The 2,330-nt window shown below is 39.9% G+C and overlaps 1 protein-coding gene across 1 annotated transcript in view; it reads right to left on the bottom strand.

The window, feature by feature from the left end:
- LOC101851162 (glutathione S-transferase 1) overlaps nucleotides 1-2,330 on the bottom strand; it is a gene marked incomplete in the record, with an annotated part of 9,923 nt that overhangs the window by 3,531 nt on the left and 4,062 nt on the right. The window contains 2 exon segments of the mRNA XM_005111826.2: nucleotides 1,013-1,128; nucleotides 1,447-1,539. Of these exon segments, the coding sequence (XP_005111883.2) occupies nucleotides 1,013-1,128; nucleotides 1,447-1,539 (209 nt within the window).

Genomic DNA, 2,330 nt, shown 5'->3' on the forward strand with positions numbered 1-2,330 from the left:
CTTCTTCCTTCTTCTTCTTCTTCTTCTTCTTCTTCTTCTTCTTCTTCTTCTTCTTCTTCTTCTTCTTCTTCTTCTTCTTCTTCTTCTTCGTCTTCTTCCTCCTCCTCCTTCTCTTCATCGTCCCATGCACATAATAATAAATCCCTTGCCTTCTCCCAAACTTCATGCTAACATAAAAGTCCAGCCCGTGTAACTCTAAACCGGCGTCTGTGATGTAGCAGTCAGGTGCTTCTTCATTGCAGCAGATGTGAGTTCGATTCCCGTGTAGTGAGAATTTGTATCGGGTATCATCTTCTGTCTGCTGGGATGCTGATCCCTCTTAACCCAGGTTTACCAGGAGAAGCAAGGTTCACTAAAAGATCTTAAATTGTGTCGATGGGGACGTACAAAACACATCATCATCATCATCATCATCATCATCATCATCATCATCATCATCATCATCATCGTCATCATCATCCAGTGCCAGATGTGCGACAGACATCGGCGATCATGGTTTTCCATTCATTCCTTTGCTCAGATGCTTTTAAAAAAGCTACTTTTTTTCCAAATAAAGTTGTAGCCTAAACCAGAACAAGCAAACTTTGTCGAGACTGTGTGTGGTTTTGAATTGGTGCCATATGTTCTACTGCTCACGCCCTATTTCGGCAGGTTGGTTGATTCTACTTATGTCCGTGTATTATTTCTTCCTGTGCCAAAGTAAACTAAAGTCCGCCGAGGAGCGCAGTCGTCAGTTTTGACCTCCCAAATTGTTTCGTTCAATGCGTAGCCGTCAGATAAACGTAGATAAGATCTTTACGAAGGTAGAACTCATAGTCCAAGCCAAATTCAAAACCTGGTCTCACCTTCTTTTTCCCATCCTGCTCAAACATGAATTTGACGACGATGTTGATAACTGCCCCTCAAAACTCACAGTCCAAGTCAAATTCAAAATATGTTCTTACCCACTTAAACATCTCAAACATCAATTTCAAAACAGATAGTCCAAGTCAAATTTAAAATCTGGTCTCACCTTCTTCTTCTCATCCTTTTCAAACATGAACTTGACAGCGAGAGTGATGATGTCCTGAATGAGCTGCAAGACACCATCAATGACGAGACCGTCTGTGTTGCCATTACCGTAAAGACCTGTACAAATACACTTTAAAAATTATACGCACCAATTCTCTGTGTGGTTTGCTTTGCTTTTCTTCCTATAAAAAAAAATTAATTTGTCTGTTTGAGAGGTATTGACCAAATCCAACTTGTGCTGCCATTGAACTCGGCAAACACGCAAACGCACATAAACATACGCACAAAACACACACACACACACACACACACACACACACACACACACACACACACACACACACACACACACACACAATTCACTCAACACCCCCCACCCACACACACATACACACTTTATGGGCTCGCACTATCAATGCATCACTCAATAGTTACCAAATTCCTTTGCCAGGAAAGTTGCGATAGCCATGGATTGGCCGTACATTTTCCCGTTCACCTCCAAGCATGGGAGTGATCCAAATGGCACACCTAAAATATAAACAAAACGAACAATTAGAAATATATAATATGACTTCAATTTCATTGCCTTAATGGTATTGTTGACAGTACGAACTAGGGGCTCTCTGCAAACACTTACAGGGAGAAATTAAAAGACGTCCTCTCCGTAGTCCAGCATGATATCAACTGAGCTAATGGTGTGCCCAGCAACAATGAAAACTATAGCTAGCAAATATGTACTCAAAATGAAAGCAACTTTTGAAACAAAGACAACGTAAAATGCACCATGTCATTGTTTATAGAGATGATGATAATTATTCAATCTGTATAGATTTTTTAAATTTGTTAACATGGTTAGTTCAATGAGGACAAGCATTTTCTGGTCCCTCGACAAGGATTGGAGGCACGATGTTTATAAGCACTTTAAAAAACAGCATAACTTCGTTCACCAAGTAGATTAGTCCTATACCTGAAACTTTAAAAGACAGACAACAAAATGCATACAATGAAATGTTCTAATTTATTGTCTTTCTGATTTGTGTTTTCACCGTCCGAATGTGTCACAACATTGCCTTTCGTCCTTTAATAGTTAACAACAAGTGTATAGGGACATCGGCTTTGAGAAAAATGCTCTATGACCCCTTCTTCAATAAAATAAGTTAAGAACAAAAACAAGAGTAGCGCCATGTCCTCATTAAATTGGTTTCTTGTCCTTCCCCACTGTTCTGAAGTCATTCGAGTGTCCTTTTAGATTTATCAAGTAGGGTATAGGGACAGTAACCACGACTAACAGCAGCCTTGATCAAAGTTCTCTCTGACCC

The sequence above is a fragment of the Aplysia californica genome, unplaced genomic scaffold (assembly GCF_000002075.1).
Source record: "Aplysia californica isolate F4 #8 unplaced genomic scaffold, AplCal3.0 scaffold01132, whole genome shotgun sequence".
NCBI classification, from domain to species: Eukaryota; Metazoa; Mollusca; class Gastropoda; order Aplysiida; family Aplysiidae; genus Aplysia; species Aplysia californica.